General features: G+C 41.3%; 1 protein-coding gene across 3 annotated transcripts in view; it reads right to left on the bottom strand.

Annotated features, from left to right (window-relative positions):
- Window positions 1-19,106, bottom strand: part of DAAM1 (dishevelled associated activator of morphogenesis 1) — a 155,628-nt gene that overhangs the window by 78,322 nt on the left and 58,200 nt on the right. For all 3 annotated transcript variants that reach the window (XM_032482118.1, XM_032482120.1, XM_032482119.1), the window contains exon 2: window positions 15,099-15,317. In XM_032482118.1, coding sequence (XP_032338009.1) covers window positions 15,099-15,281 — 183 coding nt within the window. In that variant the 5' untranslated portion in view covers window positions 15,282-15,317. The remainder of the gene's footprint in view (window positions 1-15,098; window positions 15,318-19,106) is intronic.

Raw genomic sequence — 19,106 nt, 5'->3', positions numbered from 1 at the left:
TCCTCCGCCGGGAGCCGCCTTTCAGCACTTGGGATCACACGCTGCCCATTTCTGAAACTTTTGCACCTGCTGTTCCCTTTTCCTGGAGAGTCCTTCCCACCATGCCTACGGATCAATCCTGTTTATCTAATAAAACTCTTACAAGAGATCAGCTCCACTCCCCAGGAAGCCTACCCTGACTGTCCTGGTGGGCAGCCCCTCTCTGCCCTCCTAACCTTGTGGCATTTTTCACTTGCTGCAGTTACATGACTGGCATGTCTGACTCCCTTTCTAGACTCATTCCCAAAGAACAGGAAATAAATTTGTTCAGTTCATCTTTGCATTAATTGCCAGTCCCCAAAACAGTATCTGACATAGCTGGATTGCCACACACACACACACACACAAAAAGTAAGGTAAAGGAAGGTCGGGGGGCAGCTGGGAAGGAGGAAGAGGAGGGATTATCGTGGGATGTAGTGATGGTCAATGCATTTTGATGATTAAAACCAATTCTTTTCTTTTTTTGTAGTAAAATGTACATACAGTAAATGTACCGCAATTAAGTACACACTTTTTGAGTTTGGTAGACACTGAAGCGGTTCTTGCATGTTACACTTTAGAAACTGGTTGGACCATTTCACTCTCCCACCAGCAATACATACAGCCAGTTCCAGTTATGCCACATCTGCAGCAACATTTGGTGCTACATCCTTTAAATTTTAGCCATCCTAGTTTATGTGAACTGGTATCTCAATGCAGTTTCCATATGCATTTTCCTGATGACAACTGATGCTGCATACGCCTTTTCACATGTTCACATTCCGTTCATACATATCATTTTATAAGGTATCTATTCAAATCTTTTGCCCATTTCTGTGTTTCCTACTGCATTAAAGCAGTGCTTTACATATCCTGGAAACATGTCCTTTGTCAAAGGTATGTACTGAGAGTACTTTGTGCCTTTTCATTTTGTTAACAATCTATTTTGATCACTAAGTGCAGGGGCTTTTTTATGAAATCTAATTTGTTCATATTTGTTTCTTTTATTAGAGTTAGTGCTTTTTGTCTTCTGTAAGAAATCTTTGCAACTTTCAGATAAAAAATGATAGTCTATGATTCCTTACAGAAGCTGCCAGCTTTATAGTTTTAGCTTTGATGTCCAAAGATATACCCATCTCGCTGACAACTCTCCTGAAGTCTTTCTTTGGTTACAAAATGGATGGGCTGCTTTTGGCTTCTTGCTTTTCCAGCTATTTGTCCTCATTCAGATACACTGCAGGGCAAGGAGGTGGAATAAAAGCACAGTTGATGGAAGGAGGAAAAAGAACGGACTACAAACTAATTTGAAATCATCTTACACATGAGTTTCTTCAAGCTCTGAAATTACTTCAAAGTAATATTACAAGAGATTTTTCATTTTGATACTTAATTCAAATATTGAAAGAGCCAATCATGGAAAACCAAACAATTAGGATCACTGTATCTCAGACATCACGTCTTTATAGGAATTTTTTTTAAGAAAAAAAGTTAATCTCTAGAGGCAGAAAGCAGATCTATGGTTGCCTGGGGCTGGAAGCAGAGACTGACTGCAAATGGGCCACAGAGGAGATGGGGTGATGGAACTGTCCTAGAACTGGACGTGGTGAGGGTGGCTCAACTGTACATTTACTAAAATGCACTAAACTGTACACTTACAATGAGTCAATTCTCTGGCTTGTAAATTATATCTCCATAAAGCTTCTGAAAAAAAAAAATCAAGCCTGGTTGCTAGAGCCCCAGGAAAACAAAAACTTCAGAACCTTGTGTACATAGTAAGGAAAGAAAATTCTAGTTGAACCTTGGATAAACCAAGCAGCCAGTTTAGAAGAGAAACTGATTGAAAAGAAATGTAAGAAGAGGAGGGAAAGGAAAAAAGCGCACCTCTTTAGAGTTAGTAGTTCAATCTGGGAAGTGTTACAATTCAGATACAATTTTTGTTTGAAACCAAGATCACTTCCATGAAATATTCTTGTCCTTTCCTTGAAAATTACATAGATTCTATTAGTATACATTCCATTTAGGCCAAGAGATAGGCAATGTTCCCCTCAATGTCCTTTAATATTAAATTAGGTAATATGTTAACATTAATCATTTAAGTCCTGAAGAACCTTTTCAGTGTTTCTTGTGTCTCCTGAGTGGTGGCACCAGAACAGAGTACTGACCCTCTGGGGGCTAACAGCCAAGTTCTTCACCAAGATTAACAAGAAACATCGTTAGCCCAACCCCAGGAAGCATCCTGGTTGCTTCTAGATCACCTTACTTTTACATTTTACTTCTCACCTTATTTTTTTTTTTTCCTTTTTGCCATCTGGTTATGTCAGATATTGTTTTGGGGACCAGCAATTAGTACAAAGATGAACAGAATAAATTTAGTTCCTGCTACTACACCTCAGATTAGGATGGCCTAGCTCCTTTCATGGGCCATAGAATTTTTTTTTTATATTATTCTTTCTTGGCTACCCGAGAAAGTTTTAAAAGTTAAGGGAAAGTGATTTAGCTAATGATGAAAAAAGAAACATCTGCACCAAGCATCATTCTCCACAGAATGCTCAAGTTTCTTAAAAACTGAAACCAACACAAAAAACCCTAAAGGCTTTTCTTCTCAGAGAAGATATAATGTTTTTTTTTTAATATTTTTACAAGATATTTATTTTATATATTTCTATCTTGGAGAAAAGGTAACACTTAAGACTTTTTCATTAAGAAGAAAAGAACTCTGAAGGAAACCCAGCTGTGGGAACAAAAGTTCTAAGCTTCATCCCTGACAAAGGGACTTATCAAGCCCTACTTCTAAAAGCTTCCATACAAAGAAACCCCACCAGTCCTACACTCTAGAACAAGCAGGCAGCTCTACAGAGAAATCTACATAAATCAGAAAACAATCGGCACAGCTCAAATAAACCTAAGGAAATGGGTCAATTTGCTAGATAAAGCAAGGGAAGGAATTTTGAAATCATATACAATAAAGGTCTTGCCTGAGTTGAAAAACTCTTTTCAGAGATGTGAGCTAAACTGAAATATGGGATTATTACAACTTCAGTGCATTATTTAGAGCATTTATTCTTTGAAAATCCACCCAGTCAACAAATTTCAGTGAGCCAACAAGTGAGCTGCCAGCGAACAAGTGCAATTTATAAAAAAGGAATTCAGAATTTCTATTTCCAAGGAGTTAAGCCAACTCTATATTCAGAGAGAAGGAGGAAGACATAAGATGAATGCTGGGGGAAATGGAGATTTAAAAAATGAGAGGAGGGAGACACTTAGACAGGACCGTGGGGTTACCCTGCCAATCAACCCACTGCTTTGTGTGTGCTTCTGTTTGGGGTTGTTTGGGGTTTTCGTTTTAGGGTCTGTTTGTTTCTTTTTGGTGTTTAAATGGTCCTTGACAAGGTAATCATCCATCTGACTCAATGCACAGAGCTCACAGAATTTCTAACATTTTATTCCTCCGACAAGGCTAACTTTTCCCCTTCAAATTAAATACCCACAGCAAACAGGCCCAAGTCACCCATCCTAACCCCTTCCACCAAGGTTTCCCACGTGCCTGGCAGGCAGCAACCCCCACGTTCACCTAACACAGACTCAATATTAACAGCATCTTCTCCAGATTTAGCCCTCTCCCTCGTCTACCCTCTATTCCCATCCCACAACTCACCACCACCAGATACGAGTCAAACCCTCTTGGAGGGACAAGTGACCAGGCCTTAAGTCACACAACACAGTGATAAACATAAGATCAGGGGAAAGAGGCCAGACAAAGTGGATAGAGGACTGAAGGGTGACCCTTTGGCAGCAAAAAAATTACACTTTTATGAACGTGTGGAGAAAATGTACTATTCAGCTGCAATAATTCATGAAATTTATGAACATCCATCCTCACCACAGCAAATGACCATCACATCCAGGAGTCATGAATTGCCATCACAGCTCTTAAAATTTAACCACAGTGACCCTGAGGAAAGTATTTTATTTTCATAGTGGTGGTTTGAAATCTGAAAGTTAGATAAGACTTTTGTTGGTTTAAATAGAGGTGCATTCCGTGAATTATTACCTGTTCTTCACCAGGCAAGGAAGACATAAATGGAAAACAACAGAGTTTTAAATCTCAAAAGGGATGTGTACACACAGAGAACACACCTTGAAGGTTTTCAGCATATAAGAGTTCTGCCAGCATTCTTAGTCATTACACAAAATACCACAATATGACTCACTGCCACCTACACAGTCATGTTCTCTGTGTCTGATAGATGTGTTTTCATTTGATTTATAAAAATAAGAAGTGAGAGATCCCACAAGCAAAGGCTGACTAATAGAAATAATTTTAGTTTTTTACTACCAATGGTTCACTGTTTTATACTGTTTCCTTTCCTGCTTTTAATAGTAGGCAATGCAAACTATATCCAGTCTACGAGACAGTCTACTGCCAAACCCGCAGGCTTCGTATTTGGCTTCCTTGTGTTATTTCAACTAGAAACTCATCCGAGTAACATTAACTTTTAATGAGTCCACATCACCAGGAGTTTTCCACTAATCTAAAATAAATAACTCTGTTTTAAATGTATGTGAAAATCATCTCCCGATACCCAGCCAGCCACCCGAAGTTCCAGTTTTTACACTTACAATCGAATATAACTTCTGTTGACAAGGCTTAATGGAAGAGTTATTCTAAGCAATGTTTCCCTAATGGAATGGAGGGCCTTTGTCTCCTGAGACCCAGAACCAGCCTGTGAAGTGACAGATGAGAAAGGCATCCTAAGGCCCGGTGGGCAGCCATAAAGCCAAGTTCCACACGTGTCCCCTCCCTCAGGGACACAGCACTGCTCTAGCCTGGGCCCCTCCCCACCTGCTCAGCGTGCCCTCCGGAGACTTGTTAGGTAGCTCAGCTGACACTTTTAATTTTTAATTGGGTCAAAAGATATTGAGTACAATGAGTCTCTTCCCACATCGCAGGATTTATTTATTTTACCATGTACTATAGGGTAGAGAGACTGTTAAGGAAATAAAATATTTCTTGGACTTTGAGCCCTCTCCCCTTCATGCCAGCCACTCTGGTGCTCCCATAGCAACTGACATCCAAATAATGAAGATGAGAAGAGAGAATGACAGCGGGTAGGCAGGGCTGCAGGACGTGTGCAGGAACCAGCCCAAATCCTACACTCCTACTTCGAGAGTAATTCAGAATGCAAACCCCATTGCCGGATGATGCAGCCATTTATAATTCATGCATACACGCAAGCACACATTCCCTCAAACACTTCCTGAGCATCTCATGTGTAATCCTTCAGCAGCCAGTTATTTGTCCAGGCCACAGGCATCTACTGAGCACAGGCTCTGGGCCAGCGCATGTTCACAGGGGACTTAACATGAGTGTCCACATGGCAAGAAACTCAAACTGTCTGACTGTCTAAAAGATGTCAAAGAACTTACTTTTTCTTCTACACCCAGGAAATGCCCATCTTTTCTGAAAAAAAACCCATATATATAATCTAAGTGAGCTTTTAGTCGTTTGGTTTAGTTTTAGTTCTTAAATATTACATTGTGTAATGAAATAAACAGCAGCTGTAGGATGTTTCCAGTGGATTCATTTAAAATTGGACAAGACGGGGGAAATTCCAGCTTTTTTATTTAGGGATTTGGTTTTCTAAAATATACATATCATATATATATTATATATATATATATATATTTTTTTTATCCATGAGCCAGAAAATTGTAACTAAAAGATGTAGTTAGTACTGAGTTCTAACAACATGAATCAAGAAACAGTTTGATCCCACTTCTGGGCATATATCCAGAGGAAACTCTAACACAAAAAGATAGATGTACCCCAGTGTTCACAGCAGCACTATATACAATAGCCAAGACATGGAAGCAACCTAAATGTCCATTAGCAAATGACTGGATAGAGAAGTTGTGGTATATTTACACAGTGGAATACAGCTCAGCCATAAAAAATAAAATAATGCCATTTGCAGCAACATGGATGGACCTGGAGAATATCATTCCAAGTGAAGTAAGCCAGAAAGAGAAAGAAAAATACATGATATCACTCATATGTAGAATCTTAAAAAAAAAAAAAAGGACACTATGAACTCATCTACAAAACAGAAACAGACTTGCAGACTTAGTAAACAATCTTATGATTTCAGGGGAAAGGGGATGGGAAGGGATAAATTTGGGAGTTTGAGATTTACAAATGTTAGCCATTATATATAAAAATAGATTTCTTTAAAAGTTCCTGCTGTATAGCACAGGAAACTATGTTCAATATCCTGTAATAACCTCTAATGGAAAATATATATATATAAATGAATATACGCATGTATATCCATGACTGGGATATTGTGCTATATACCAGAGACTGACAGATTGTAACTGACTGTACTTCAATTAAAAAAAATTTAATTTTGTTTTTAAAAAGTAAGTTTGAAATTCCAGAGAAATTCTGGGAATTGAAGGTGGAGAAGGGGCGGATTCCAAACACAGCAGATAGAGTCGAGTTAGAATTGAAATACACTATCTATGTATTGGGCATTCACCTCCCACAGGCTAAGACATGTTTTATGAGAGCAAATGGCATTTAGATGATTCCCAGTGCATCAATAGATAGTCTTACATGCAGTTATTTTTACAAACTACCAGACTGTTCTAGCCATTACTGAAACACATTTTTAAAATTACACTTGAAAGCTTCCCTAAACCACACTACTCATGGAGATGAAATTATCCTCCTGGTCTTTAAAACTCATACTGGTTTGTATGGGGACATGAGAGTTGGCACATCAGTACAGTATGCTGACTTTGTGTAGTCTGCACATGGTAGCCTGAGGATTAGGTTAAGTAATCAGATTTTAAACTGTAGCCAAAGCTAAGTAGATACATATCGCTCAGCGTCTCTTTAGGACTCATAGTAATGAAAATCATCAAGGCCAAGGGGACTCATAACAGTATTAGTTCAGAGATGGTTTTGCAGTATTTGTATTAAAAAAAGAATAAAGTCTTCATGTTTCTTTCTTCCATCTCTCCATGCCCCCACCCCATTTCAGGCACTGTAATCTAAATTAAGAAGCACCCAGAAATAAATGAATTCATGGATGATAAAGAATCTAACATGAAGTTAAAAATGTAAATTTAACACCTGGTAGAAAAGGATACTTGGAATGGTCTTGATAAGATAAAATACAAATTTAGGACTAGAAGGAAAAAAATGGTTTTGTAGTTTTACCTAAAGCTGCCCTGTGTAAAATGACTATAACTCAATAAAAAAAAAAAAAAGTAAAAAAAAAAAAAAAGCTGTCCTGGATTTGCTCAGTAAATCTGAAGACAAGAAGGAAACTTTAAAAACCATGTTGACCGTCTCATTGTCTCTAAGCAGACAGGACCTCAACCAGCACAAAGAAATGTATACTGTCCCCTGGGGTGAAGAGCTACTGCTAACCCTGCATGATTCCTGGGTGTAACCAAAGTTCTATTCAAAAATACAACAGATACAAGCAAGCAAAACTACCTATATCAACATCACCCTGTATCAAACGTCAGTTGCTCTCAAGGCCTAAATAATTTGTTTCTAAATTTCTGGGTTAGGATCGCTTTTCGTCATCTTTAAATTGACGGTACATTGGCTGTAGTCCACATCCACGCAATAGGAATTTTAGCACTGAACACAGTTAAGCCCATATCTCCATTCCCACTTCCCTTTGTGATGTCCTGCATATTTTCATACTGTCCCAAACATTTTTCTGTGAAGTCATCAAGTTGAGTTATCCAAAAATGCCAGTGTCAAGGGACTAGCTACGCAGTATTTTTTTTTTCTTCTCTGTCAACTAATCACGTCCTTTAGCAAAATAGAGTTTTCTCTTTTGACTTTTATAGATATGTCCATTGAAAAGAATTTTTAATCTCATGGAAATTGAAAAACTTTAATATCAATTCCTTCATTAGACTATGATTTTTGGCTTCCAGATAACTGAACACTTTGAGACTATTCTAGATATATCTTTGAAGTCTTCATACAGTCTGATTTCCTCTGCTTAATTACTAAGCAACCCTCTATACTTCAGTTAAGAAACAACAGATTAAAACTATGACTTCTTACCAGCAGTTTTTTGGTTCTTCAATCAGGGTAAAATTAAATGTTCCTGCTACCCAATTTTTCCATCCTCCTTGGGGACAGGAAACTAAATAGCTCCTGTAAGCAACTTTCTATCCTTAGTCATGGTTTTCATATAAAAGGCAAGTTTTAAAAATAAAGAGATAAAAAGTGTTGAAACTTTCCGTCAATTCTGGTGATAATGGAAGACCTTTATTATTAAAGACGGCTTAAAATAGCCCTAGTAGTAAAAGAAATTATGCTGACACCCCGAGAAGATGGTTAACAATTCACATGGCTAGTGAAAGAATAAAATTTGGACACCAGTCAATCTGTAAGACTAACTTGAATTCCTGTAGCTCCTTTCATACCAAAGTGACTTCAGCACATACTGAAAAACGAAGAGATTACTGATACGGGTTCCCAAGGGAATTCATTTGGCACAGCTTACCTTGACTGTTAATTCATCTAACTCTGATACATCAACTAAATTTTCTCATTCCTCCTATCCTCATTGTTCAACTTCTGTGCTGGTTACCAATGTTGAGAATGTCCTCAGTACTGCATAATAAAAAAAACTAACATATAGTAAGTGATTATATTTATGAAGATACAAGTCTTATCATCTTGTGTTATCTATCATCACTACTTTCCCCACTGAGATCTTAATTTTGTTGATGATCCTTAATAGTATAAATGGTAATCAGTAATGAATTTCTTATTAAGTTTCTTTAAAATATTTTACATTTCCTGGAAGGCACAGCATTCTATATTATCCCAAAACATTTGACCCAGTGGCCAAGTAAATGTAAGACTAAACACTTGGATTTAAAAGAAGGCAGATTAACCAGAAAACAGTGTAAATGGAACTGGTAACATTCAGGCTTAGGAAAATTTGAGTCCAGACTATCTAGTATTTCCAACCTGCTATAAATTCACAGTGATGTACTTTTTTAGAAATGAAAGTTTTCCTCTAATAAGTCTGTGAAACTGATTCCAAATACACTTCAAAAATGATAACCTGACTTGTCATAAGCCTGGTTTCTCCCCTCAAACCTCACCCAGGAAAAGCAGTTGTACACACTGATGTTTCACAAGGCAAGAGAACTGACAGACCCATATGGGGACACCAATTCCAATACGCCTACTGCTGTGAAATGTTCTGTACAAACCCTTAGCCTATTGACTCTTGGTATATTCAGGAGCCTGTGTGTATCTGGATCGAAAATCAGAAGGGGGCTCCTAGTAATTCTCTTTCCTTTCTGTTTCAAAATTAAATAGCCAGAGGAGGTAAGCGCTGAAACAAGGCATCTCACCTCAACAACTGGACTCAGAGGAAAACATACTCAGAATCTACCCAAGGAGACACAACACCTTTTGCTAAACTTACTGACACCAAACAGAGACTGCAAAAAGCAAGGGTTATTTTTGTAAATAGAACAAGATAGCAAAATATTTTGATGTACCTTGGTATATTAAGTTCACTGAGAAAATCTATAAGAAAGCAGAGGTACTTTCCTCTGGTTCAAATAAAAAATCTGAGATATATAATTAAATTGACACAACAATCCCCATCCCCTTTTCCTGGATCACTTCTCAGAGCCGCAGTCCTCCCAGCCTCCTATTTCAGGCTCCAGCCATCTACCCTGAACTTTCAGTTCCTTGAGCCTTCCTCATTCTCCCTCTAGACACCTTATTCTCACCATCTGTAACACTCTCTTCTCTCCTCTTTGCCTGGAGTAATTCCTTCTTGTTTTTCATGTCTACATTAAAGATCAGTTCCTCCAGGAAGGCTTCCAAGATCCTTCCACATGAGGTACTGTGAGGCTTGGAGGCAGATGTCAGGAAGCAGCATCCTCCTTCCCCAACAAGAATGGAATTAACTGACAGCTAGGTTAAGAAATCAAGCAAATGGAGATCAAAATACTTTCCTTTTTACTCCTGAAAGCTGGGTTGGAGAATCCAACTTTCATCTGCAGACAAATGGGCTTGCTGAGATCTCAGTGCTAAATTAGACACTTAGCCACCAGTCATGGTGACAGCTAGACAATTGCAGAACTCCCCAGGGGGTTCAATCCTATGAAATTTATAGCACCAGGGGTCACAGAATGTGTGCTTTCTGAAAGGTTTGCAGAGAAATAGAAAACGGGAGACAGACTGAGCTATGCATATTCATTCGGGGGTTGGAAGAGAAGCCGGGAATGTTACTTTCCAGCAAGAGAGCTAAGGGTGATGGAGACAGAACCTGTGAGTCAACTCCCTGCTTGTGAAAAAACAAGGGGAATAAAAGGTTCTTCCCCAACAAAGTGTACTCCTGGAGCGGCCCCCTCACAGCCCTCAGGCACACTGGGGACGACTGTGTGTTCAGTTGCCTGTTTCCCCAGCGGGAACTTCAGCCCCACAAAGTCATTAAGGACCAGTTACCTCAAGGCCCCACAAAGAGCAGGCACTTTACACACACACACACAATAATTGATCTGACAATTAATAATACATTCTGTTCACTTCAAAGGAAGCTTTCCCTTGACTAACGTTACAATGGAAAATTTTACAAAGGCAGTGTACAGTGTTGTCATGCCCTGCATTCTTCAAATAGGTTGGTGGGGATAATCTAAGCCCTAAAAACCATGTAGAAAAGACAGGAGTTTAGCTGAATCTTATTTTATGGGAACAGTGCTGAGTCTCAGATTGGTTATGTTCCTGATGTGTGGCTGAGCAGAGGACTAAGCAGAGGTAGAAAAGGGAGGTGGGGAGGGAATACAGGAAAAAGGACTGATGCTCAAAGGCATAAAATGTATGGTTAGCAGAGATTACACAGATTCTCAGTATTTTATTTTTAAATATCCCAAATCATTTAAAACTTGCTGGCCGGAAGACTTTATTTCTATTTGACAATTTACACAGACACAACTTCCCAAGCTGCATGTCCTCAGTTCTCCAGGACCTACAGAACCGCTTTAAAAGTAGCTAATTGTAAGGGAGGGTGTAGCTCAGTGGTAGAGTGCATGCCTAGCATGCATGAGGTCCTGGGTTCAATCCCCAGTACTTCCATTAAAATAAAATAAATAAACCTAATTACCTCCTCCCTAAAAACAAAATAAAACAAAACAAAATAAAACAAAACAGCCAGCTAATCAGTAGGAAGTGGAAAATAGCAAGAGTTGGCAAAGATGTGGAGAAAACTGGTATGGAACTCTCATACACTGCTGGCGGACACGTGCAATGGTGCAATGCAGCCACTTGGGAAAGCAGCTTGGCAGTTCCTCAAAAGTTACACACAGTGTTATCATGTGACCCAGAAATCCCACTCTTAGGTATATAGCCAAGAGAACTGAAAAATATTATTTCCACACAAAAAAACTCACACAGGAATGTTTACAGTGGCATAACTCATAACAGCTAAACCTGGCAACAACCCAAATGTCCATCACAGATTATATGACTCCATTTACATGAAATGACCAGAATAGGCAAATTCACAGAAACAGAGAGGAGATTAGTGGCTGCCTGGGAATAGCAGGGTTGAGGAGAATTGGGGAGTGGTGGTTAATAGGTAAGGGAGTTGCTTTGGAGGGCAACGAAAATGTTCTAAAATGTATTGTAGTGATGGTGGCATTACTCTGTGAACCGTACACGTTAACTAGGTGAATTACATGGTATGTGCACTGCATTCCAATAAAGGTGTTGTTTAAAGGCGGGGCAGGGTGTGGGACTGGGACCTCCAGAAAACCACTACATCTCGAAACTCGAATGATCCCAACTGCCCCGCCTGTGGCAGGGAGTCTGCCCAGGAACGAGGAGGTGCTCAGGGCCCACCTTCTGTAAAGATTCAGACAGCTGACCTCCCATCCAGGCTTGCTTTATTTATGAGACTGATAAGGCTACAGTCAGCAATTCTGATACCTATTTGGTATCACTTTTAAATACATCAAATGAGTGATGCATCAGAAGAGGTGAAGTAAAGGCTCTGATGGGATGCTTCCTACCAGAGGGAGAACGGCCTGCAAGTTAGGACCCACACTGAGGCACTCACAGCAGGCAGATTAGCTTTCAATTAAAGAAAAACCTGGGATACTTGCCTGGAGTGCTGTGCCCAGAAATTACCTGAATTATCTCCCATCCCTCTCACTGCACTAGAGGGTGGGGTATAAAGCACCCATGACTAGGTGCCAGCATCTTAAAAGCAGCTGTCTTCTTTAATCTCCGCACCAACCCTATCAGAGAGATGGTATTATCCCCACTTTATAGGCAAGGAAATAAACTCAAATTCCAACAGAAACCACCTTAAAGGGAGTTACCCTAGTTGCAGAGTGCTCTGACCCCAGAGGCCACGCCCTCTCAGCCTCCCCACATGGCCTCCCCTACTGAGCAGAGGCACAACTGCTCAGTGACTACTCGAGCGAAGCGAACCAAGGGCAGAGGTTTCCAGTGGCTCTGAGCCCACCTCAGCATATCTCAGGACACCCCTGGCAGTTGGATGGATTTGTGGTTCGAAGTCCCTAAAGTCAAGAGTAGACAAAAATCCATCCATCACTCACCAGGACAGATACAAACCTCAAGATAATTTGTTTTCCAATGGTTTGGGCTTAACCTTCTGGTTTGGCATTGGCTTTTTAGCAACTAACAGCTGTAGGCAATTTTCACACAGAATGAAGACATCAATAAAGTAGAGAGTGGAATTTTCTCCCTTATGAATACAGAACAATGAGCAGCCTTCAGGATGCACATGGAGCTGCCACCACACTTGGGTCTCATTTTGGGAGGCCGACAGAACACAATGGAAAGGATGGTGGAGGTGGATGCTTTGAGGGACCAGTGCTGCCCATCAGCTCCATGCCCATTGAGGAGGCCTGCATCTATCAGCAACATCTGTCTCCTTAGGGTGACTTTTGGTTTTAAAAAACTCAAACTGGGAAATAAAACCAAGTCTATCAGTGCATCATTACTGCCCTCCTTGACAGCCAGCAGGATACATGATTCACCGCCCAGCCCTGGGAAAGGATTATGCCTCCTCCACCCATCCCAGTGACCTCAGGCTTGGTCATGTGACTTGTGATGCCAGAAGGATGATACATCCTTATCCTGTGAACACAGGAGTGGTCATGTGACTTGCACTGGCCACAGAAATGTGGGAAGTGATAGGTGTCATCTCCAAGCATGAGCTTAGAGCCTACAAGCAGTTCACCATGTCTTTTCCTCTGCCACCAGATCTGGATCTTGGTCTTGAATAGAAGGTGCCAAGAAGCAGAACCACAGCTGATCCACAGCTGATCCACAGTGGATACGCAGCATTAGCAAGAGATAAGCCTCTGCTGTCGTAACCACTGAGGTTCTGCTAACCCAGGATAAACTGGTTTAAGATGACCTAGACAGCCAGTAATATTGATCCCCTCCACTTCTCTTCTTACTTTCAATCCCTCCTCACAACTCATCTCCTCCAGGAAGTCTTCCCTGACTACTCTCATCATCATTGTGTCCTACACCCCACAACACACTTAAACATAGTCTATGCAGAGAGGTGTGTGTGTCTTCCTTTGGCGGCATTATACCTCCCATTCGACTGCAACGGTCAGCTCTTTGGGAGCAGTTTCTAGTTTTTCATTTTGAACCTCCCCATTAACATCTAGAACAGAGTTCCGCATGCAGTGGAGATGGGAAAGGGCAGAGATTCCTTACAGAACACACTGGAAACCTTCAAAATTGTCAAGTGGAAACATGCTGCTGGGAGTCAGCTCTTCTTTCTCCTAACCAGTTCTGCTTGGTGACGGGCCCACTCATCCACTCAGGAGGCCAGAGCTGAAACATCAGCATCACAGCACTCTCTCTCCTCGGCTCATCTCAGGAGAGGAGCTTATCGGTGAATTCTATTCTATCAAAGCTGGAGTGATGCAGCGAGTTCAGCTATTACTCGCTACATCACTTTCTTGACCTAAGATTCACATAAGAGGACACCACTCCCAGGATCTGCTGGACCACATAAATGGTCTGATCGGAACTAACTCCATTACAAAATGGCAGTGGTGATGAAGGGAGGAGATTGTACTCAGGTAACATCTACTAGGCACCTAAGAAGGGGCAGGCACTGGGCCATTCCCAGTCTGCATTATTCTCATTTAAACATTACATCAAACCTAGGAGGTTTTTTTTTTCCTCCTCCACTTCCCAGAACATAGGCTAGGAAAAGTCACATGCTCTTCCATCCTGATATAGATAGTACAGTCAGAGCAGCAAGTTGAAGCGAAGTCTTGCTAACGCCTGTGCCAGTGCCTTTCACGGAGCCAGAACACCCTCTGCACACAAGCCTGGAGTGAAACACCACTTCGCAGATGCTTGAGAAGCTAAGTTGAAGAGAGCATGGACACTTCCTGAAGGATAAGTCCTACCCTAGCTACGTCTCTCACGTCAGGATAGTGGATTCTAAAATACGATAGCATCTATAAAAAGTTTCCCACAACAGTTATTATGGCCAGCCTATCATTAGGCTAAATAATTATACTGTACTTAAGTAACAATGTCTTTCAACCAAGGATCAAGGACAGGAGGGACAGTATGACTAACCTTTAAGCAGACACGAATACTATAGATATATGCTGGGTGTGGGAGGAAGCACGAGGGACCCCCAGGAGGTGTGGAGCAGATGAGGGAAAGATTTATGCACCCAGGTCTAGACTCAGGTGGGAATGGGGAGGAATTAGGGCAACTTAGGATGCAATACTATACAATACTATGCAATGCCATGTATTTGGAGACCTACGGGTCTAAATCCCTCCACTGAAAGCACCAGCAAAGCCCCGTGATGTAGTACTGCTACCCTTTTCTTTCTCCTTCTGCACAGGCTCAGTGCTGACAGTGGGGGTGCAGATGTAAGGGACAGAAGGAGGAGTTTCACGGAAGAGAGCAAGCCCACGTGTAACCAAATACCAAACTGTCCAGGTCCCCTCCTCTCCCTCCTGGCTCCCAGCCGCCGCTGGGACGGAAGCCTGAGACTCACCACGAGTTCACTGAACATGACGTCCAGCTCCTCCACGGGGGGCATGGGTAACGCTGGCTCCATGGTCTGCAGCGCAAAGTTGCTGTCATTTCGCAGCCGATACGTGATTTCTGGGTGGTCATTATTCCGGAAACAGCAAAAGATAAATGAAATCCCCCGTCCACCTCTCTTCCTTGGGGCCATAGCTGAATTCTGTGCTATTTCTTAAGTGATTAAACTCTGCAAAAAAGAGGATGTGACATGGTTAAGAGCACAAAAATGAATTTTATATATACACACACACACACACACACACACACACACATACATATACGTACATACACACACACACACACACACACACACGCACACATTTTTAAAGTCAGACCAATTCAAGAAAGAGCTCTGTGCTGGGGACAATGCCAGTGGAGCTGACAGCTAGAGGCCATGCCGCAGGCCACTGAGAGGACAACACCAAGAGGGTCTGGAGTGCAGTTGGGCAGAGCCTGTGTCCTTCTAGTTGCTTGTTGAGTGTGTCCTATGACCCACTGCTGAGCAAACAGTACACCTCCAGCCGCTCCACGCCACGGCGCATGATCCAGTCGCACTGGGCCCCTGGCCATTCTTCGTACATCACGTGCTCTTTCGTGCCAATCCTTACTGTTCTTGCTACCCTCCTGCAGGAGAGACCTTCTCCTCCTTACCACCTAGAAGATCTCTTTCTCATCCTCTAGGGTTCGATTGCAATGTCTCCTTCTTAACCTTCCCCAAGTAGAATTAATAATATATATGCTAGGGTGGTATATCTATCCATTCCAGCTCAGTCACAGTCTCAGTTCCTTAGGAGGGTGCCTTCCTATTAGACTGTGATGACACAAAGCAGGGGGAAGGGGCTGTGTACCAAGCAACGTGGTACCAACACAGCACCAGGAAGATGGAAGGCACTCAGTTAATGTTTTCTGTGTTGAATAATTTACATTCATAACAAATGAAGAGTGACTTAATCTGAGCTAGGAGGGTCCGAGATTTTCAAACAGAAAAGACCCAATGAGTTCACTAATAGAGAGATGGTTAAATAAATTATAGTATATTTGCTTAATGAGTGTATAGTATTCTATTAAAAAGAACAAGGCATCCGTGTATGCAGATATAGAAAAATGTTCAAGATGCTATGTGATACGTACACCATATATTCCAGGGTTACATGTTTTAAAGCATTTGTGAATATATGTAAGGAAGTGTTCACAATGGTAATCTCCAAAGTAAAAAGAGGGGATTGGGGAACTTCTCCTTTTCATTTTATACCCTTTTGAATTTGAATTTTTACCATAAAAATAATTTTTTAAATATTGTATAGATTTTTTTAAGGGTTACAACTGTATGTATTGCCTTGGAAATTTTTCCAAGTTATACTCTTATGTGAAAAAAGCAACTCAAAGAATAATGTGTATACCATGTGCCATAATGTCTTTTAAAAACAATGTCACACAAAAACCTAAATAATTTGCAAGTAACTGTGGAGCAACAGGCCTGGAAAGGTACACAGCAATTTCCTAACTCCGAGAGAGGAAAGAGACTAGGAAAAGGCAAGATAGGAAACATGCTTTTTACGATACATATATTTTTATAGTAAGAGCACAGACATGCATAACTCCTGTAGATTTTCAATTTTTAAACAGAGATGGAGTTGAAAAGAAAAAAAAAAAGGTGGATTATGGATTGGCCCTCGGTGGGCTGGAAGGGCAGAGGAGGAAAGTTACATCTGTGCGGGGAAGACGGCAGGACGAAGGCGGGGAGAGTCAGAGTAGAGAGGAGGGCCGGTGTGGAGAAGCTGCAACCCAGGCTGAGGAGTCTGGATTTATCCCACCAGCAACCAGGAGGCACACTTACAAGCCTCCCCCTACTCGTCTCTCTTGAAAACTAATAATAATAATTTAGAGAAAGCAGATGTGGTTGGGTCTTGATGACTGTCATTCTTTAGCGCTGTGGGCAGGTGACCTTTCTGGAGAAGATACAGTGAACGCTGAGCTACAGGACAGATTATCAGACGACGTGGTTAGTGTCACCACCCCGACAAATGCAGCGCGTGCTGAGAGATGGGGCTAATGCTTCAGCAACACTTCCTTAAACTGACTTCAGGGCCGCTCCATGGAGACAGGATCAGAGTTGAATTGAAAACTAATGGGTAGAAGCTACAAGGAGACATAAGGAAGAACTTTCTCCCATTATGACTAGGATAGGATGGAGCTGAGGAGCCCCCGGCTCTGCTGTCTTCAGACTAGAGTTACCTGTCAGAAATGTTTAAGGCGTAAGGTACCCCAACTCTTAGATGGGAGACGGGAATGAGATTAGAGATTTTCAGTAGGTGTCGATTTGCACTTCTCACTCCAGTTTCAATTCTGGCAGCCCACCCATTCTTCAGTTTTAAAATTTATCCTTGTTGGATATTGACATACTAGGTATCAACCTAATTTTACAAAAATGTCCCATGGCTACTCACATGCAAAGGCCATACAGCAGCCCACCCATTCTTCAGTTTTAAAATTTATCATTGTTGGATATTGACATACTAGGTATCAATCTAATTTTACAAAAATGTCCCATGGCTACTCACATGCAAAGGCCATACAGCAGCCTCCAAGGAGTGTCACAATCTGGCCCCTACCCCGAGCCCGATCCCCTACCCTGTACCACCCTTCTTATGAGTCACTGCACTTCAACTACCTTGGCCATGCTGGCTCCTGCCTCAGGACCTTTGCATCAGCTCTGTCCTTGACTGGCATGTTCTGGCCACATCTGTGCACAGCCAGTTCTTATCATTAAGGCCTCAGTGTGAATTTCACTTTCTCAGAGAAGCCATCCCCAACCACTGAATCTGCCATAGTCCTCTTTCCAGTGCTACAGTCACTCTCTACCCCTTCACCCTGTGGGAACTCCTTCACAGCAGGCACAACTATTTCAAAGTATCCTATGTGATAATTTCAGGGGGTCAGGCACCTTGAATATATTGTTCATTGCTGTGCCCCCAGCATATGATAATAAATGGGACACGTGTACATGGGATACTCACATATTTACTGAATGAACAGTAGACTTTTACATAAAATCTCATTTTAAAAAAGGACTTCACTTAAAAATACTTTAGACTATGGGACATGGGGATGAAAGTCAAGGGGTCCTCAAGCTTTATCTGTAAGACTTACATTTTTAAAGAACAAGGTAATCATATATCATTTATGCAATTCCTATATTATTCATGCAGTTAAAAATAAAAGTATACACACAGAAGAGGGACCAGAAGCAAGTGCGTCAACATTTAACAACAGTTAACTCTGCACAGTGAGAGAAGGATGTCGTCTTTGAACTCTGTTCTCGTTCTTCAGTTTTAAAAGCAAAACCCAACTTACTGACTTAGGGCACCTCTTCCAAATCAGAGGATCTAATTCCAAAATCTGTCACCAGTTTCTTGATTTTATAATTAATACAATGCTGCAAACAGGTAGAAATTCTCATAAATAACTCTGATTTGCAAACACTTCTAGAGACAAGCTCTCCACTGATCTTAAGGGATAGTGGCCTCTGAACGCTAGCAGGGGCAAGTCTGAGTCGGAAAGGGAGGGAAGAGGTTAACAGCAAGGTATCCGTCACAGAGCGCTGTATGATGATTTAACTGGCTCTGTAATAAAGACTTGACCAAGATACCCACTATCCCGTTCTTGTGTAAGGTCATATGAGACATACGCAGTACCTAGGATTCCTTTGGTAAATGTGTATTAATATCTACTGTACACCAGGCATGACAGTAGGCACCTAAGGATATAGAAGGGAGTGGGTCACTAGGAGTTTGTAAGTTGGAGGGAGAGAGTAGTGCACCAAATACCTATAACAAATGTAATGTGACACGTCATACATACACAGTTAAGTGCTGTGTAATCAAACAGGAACTCTGTAGGGGAGAATCTTGTCCCTGATGGGTGAGTGGAATTTTGACAGATACTAGAAAGCAGGCCATGCAGGCAGAGGGAACAG

The sequence above is a fragment of the Camelus ferus genome, chromosome 6 (assembly GCF_009834535.1).
Source record: "Camelus ferus isolate YT-003-E chromosome 6, BCGSAC_Cfer_1.0, whole genome shotgun sequence".
Lineage (NCBI taxonomy): Eukaryota > Metazoa > Chordata > Mammalia > Artiodactyla > Camelidae > Camelus > Camelus ferus.
Note: the sequence above shows the minus strand (reverse complement) of the source record. Positions and strands in the feature narration are given on the sequence as shown.